This window comes from Phaseolus vulgaris, chromosome 4, assembly GCF_051622355.1.
Source record: "Phaseolus vulgaris cultivar YP4 chromosome 4, ASM5162235v1, whole genome shotgun sequence".
Lineage (NCBI taxonomy): Eukaryota > Viridiplantae > Streptophyta > Magnoliopsida > Fabales > Fabaceae > Phaseolus > Phaseolus vulgaris.
The window spans coordinates 43,994,329-43,998,249 of NC_143501.1; the positions used below are offsets into that span (position 1 = coordinate 43,994,329).

The 3,921-nt window shown below is 37.0% G+C and overlaps 1 protein-coding gene across 1 annotated transcript; it reads right to left on the reverse strand.

The window, feature by feature from the left end:
• Positions 1-2,993: 2,993 nt before the first annotated feature.
• Positions 2,994-3,681, reverse strand: LOC137838837 (uncharacterized). The gene is made up of 2 exons (XM_068648057.2): positions 3,535-3,681; positions 2,994-3,428 (listed from the first exon to the last, which is right to left on the reverse strand). The coding sequence occupies exons 1-2, from the start codon at positions 3,679-3,681 to the stop codon at positions 2,994-2,996; spliced, it is 582 nt and encodes a 193-aa protein (XP_068504158.2).
• Positions 3,682-3,921: the final 240 nt, after the last annotated feature.

The following is a 3,921-nucleotide window of genomic DNA, read 5'->3' on the forward strand; positions in this document are numbered from 1 at the left end:
TTTGAGGAAACAATCGGTTGTTTTTCTGCAGCAGTAAAACAGATTTTGAAAATTTAATCATGAGCAGAAAGAATTCTAAACAGATGTATATGAGCATTTTAAAAGAGATATTTAAGCATGAATATGAATTAAAAAAAGGAATTAAAGATAGATATAAGGAAGGTCTTATCCTTTGTGATGTTCCTTCAATGAGTCATATGCCTTTTGATCAAGAAGCCTTTTTTGACTATTGAGAGCCTTGGACTGATACATAATATTGATTCAGCTTCAATGTTAATCTTTTTCTTCCAAGAACTTGATCAGATGTCTGACTTCCTCATATTCCTTTAGATTCCCTGCATAAACATGAATTCAAGCAACAAGGTTTGGCCCCTTACAAATTTGGGTCCATTTGGTTTACTGTTTTCATTTGAAACCTCACAACCTTTAGGAATCCATTTCATAAAGTCTCTGGGAACTGAAAATTTTCTTATTTTGCAGAATCTAACATAATGACCTTTCTTCATGCAATAAAAGCATGTAACAACCGGTTGTTTCGACTTAACAATCAGTTGTTTTACTGGTTTTCTTGAAAAACTTTTTGAAAACTTATCTTGCTTGTTTTGGGGATTAAAACCTAATCCAACTCTTCCAAAAACACAGTTTTGAGATGCCAAGACATTCTCAAAGTTGAATTTTCCTTTAAAAAGCTTATCCACAATACTTACAAGATAATGCACTTTCCTTTCAAGATTTTCACAATTTTCACAAATGAGAGTGTCACACTTGCAAGAAGAGTTTTTGCAATGTGTTTCTAGTTTTTCAAAATCCCTTTTAGATTTTTCCAGCTCTTCTTCAAGTGCCTTCACTCTCTTTTCAAGCCAGTTGTTAAGATCTTTCAATCGGTTATTTGAAAGAACCAATCGATTAGCTTCATCATGTGTTTCTTGAAAAACTTCAAGCAGTTCACTATAATTTTGTTCATTTAAAGAAGCACATGAACTTACCTCACTTGAGCTACAAGACTCATCATCTCCTTCAGCAATCAAGCATATGTTTGTTTTTTCTTCTTCACTTGATGAGGAGACTTCATTCTCATCCCAAGCTATGTAGGCCCTTTTTGTCTTTCCCTTCTTTTCTTTGTAGCTTGACTTCTTCTCCTTGCTCTCTTTTTTTGGCAATCTGCCTTTATGTGCCCTTGCTCACCACAACCAAAACAGGTATAGTTATTGGAATTAAAATCATTGGATTTTTTGTTTCCATACCTTTCTTTGTTGGTGTCTTTGTTGCGGTTCCTTTTCAAGAATTTGCTAAACTTTCTGGATAGCAAACTAAGGTTCTCTTCATCACTATCATCACTGGATTCTTGCTTGCTTTTGTGTTTGACAGCTTTCAAGGCAATACTCCTTACATGCTTGTCTGCGCTTTCTTGAACATTGAGTCGATTCATTTCTAACTCATGTTCCCTAAGCTTGCCAAGCAAAGAAGCCATACTCAATGATGTTAGATCTTTAGATTTAGATATAGCAGTTACCTTAGGTTGTCAAGACCTATCAAGACACTTGAGGATCTTGATGTTTAGCTCTTCTTTTTCAAGGTTTTGTCAAGGCTCATGAGATGATTGATGATGTGCGTGAACCTTTTCTGAACTTCAGCAATTGTCTCACCCTTGAGCATTCTGAACATTTCATATCTTGGATTAGAGTATGCTTCCTAGATCTTTTCACCTCATTGGTACCTTCATGAGTTACCTCCAAGGTGTCCCACATTTCCTTTGCTGATTTGCATTGAGAGACCCTAAAAAATTCATTTGAATTCAAGGCAGAAGTTATTATGTTTTTAGCAATGCAATCAAATTTGGCCTTCTTACTTTAAGAATCAGTCCATTGAGACCAAGGTTTTTCAATGCAAGATCCATCTTTTTCAAATTTTGGAACAAATGGGCCATTTTCAATTGCATCTCAAATACCTTTGTCAAATGATTCTACAAAGATTTTTATTCTGACTTTCCAAAATTGGTAGTTCAAACCACAAAACAGAGGTGGTCTGTTGATTGAAGCACCTTCCCCAAAAGGTAGTCTATCAGCCATTTAAAAACAGTTTAGGATCACAGTTGAATAAATTTCAAGAACCAAGCTCTGATACCAATTGTAAGAATGTATGACTTTAAACTAGAGGGGGATGAATGGTTTAAAGAGGATTTTCGTAAACTTTTAAGTCTAGAATGAAATTACTTCGAGAAAACTTGAATCAAAATTCAGTTTGCCAAAAACACAAAGCAAATAAGCACAACACCAGAAAAACAATCGGTTGTTTATACCAGTTCACAAATATAAAACTGAAATTAAAGAGTTTAAGGATAGAGAGAATGCACACAGAGGTTTATACTGGTTCACTCTTAACCAAGAGCTACATCCAGTCTTCCCAGAAACCACTGGGGAATCCACTAAGCAATCAACCCTAGATTACTTACAACACCACCAGAGAAGTGACTTTGATCCCCTCAAGACACACACTTCCTTTGGCTCAGCACAACACCACTAAGAATGCTGATCTTGACAACCTCAAGAACACACAACACTTCTCAGGTATACACACAGAGTTTTTTTTCAAAGTTACAAAGGATTACACTTGTTACAGAACAGATCTGAAATCAATACAAGATGAAAATCCTATATCCTCTCCCTCAAGAAAACTAATTGGCAATCATCAATGACCAGGGGTAGAACCCTCTTGATACGACCTGATAACACCTTGGTACTGATTTTATGCAACACGCCCACTAAAGAGATAGGTCTATACTGGTCCAGGCTTATAGGGTCATTCACTTTAGGAATGAGGGCAATGAAGGATGCATTATATCCTTTCGGAAAGCCCTTCGTTTCATGAAAAGCAAGCACAACTTCCATGATATCCGACTTGAGAGTATCCCATCAAGACTTAATAAAACTGATACTAAACCCATTCGGACCAGGGCTTTTGGAACCATCACATTGCCACACCACTTCTTTTACTTATTCCTTAGAAAAACCAGTGATCAAGCTCAAACTATCCTCTAGAGAAAAAGACTTGAAGTCTACAGAAGTAGGCTTAACACCAAGGTCATTAGAAGTCATAAATCTTCCTTCAAACATCTTTTTGGCTTCCCACCTCACAACCTGGGTATCCTCACACCACTGATTCCCTACCTCAACCCCTTTGACCTCATTCCTAAGTCTTTGCCATCTTATTACCGAGTGGTAATATTTAGAGTTGGAATCTCCATGTATAAGCCAAGAAGCTCTAGCTTTTTGCGTGCATAGGGATTCAATCTTGTTGTCAGTCACTTTCAGTTGACTAATAAGCTCCATTCTTTTCAACTGTGCTTCCTTGTTGAGGTCACTATAATTATCTCGTATATCAAAAGCCTCAATATCCTTCAATAATCTCTTCTTACTTGAATCCAAACACTTCACGATTCCACACTTTGAGATCAAACTTAAACATTTTCAACTTGTCTTTAAGCTTAGAAATATTATTTCCCTGTATAGAGAAAGAGTTCCATCTATTGCTGACCCACTCCTTGAACCCCAACTCCAAGAGCCAAGCATCAATAGACCTAAAAGGCTTTGGGCCCCAATCTTTGACCATTGATTTAACCACTAACGTGCAGTGGTCCAACACCACTCTTGGTTGGACATATTGCTTGCTCATAGGCCACATTTGAAGTCACTCCTCTGTAACTAAGACCTTGTCTAATCTACTTTTAGCAGTTCCATTTGATTTGAACCAAGTGAACCTCATACCGACAAACGAGAACTCCAACAAGAAGTTTCTAGCAATGAAGTTGTTGAAGCTAGTAATCTCGTTCTTTTGTCCACCCTTTTCCTTTGTTCCTTTCCTTTCAGACGCATGTCTAACAACATTGAAATCGCCACACACACACCACGCAAAGTTTTGGTG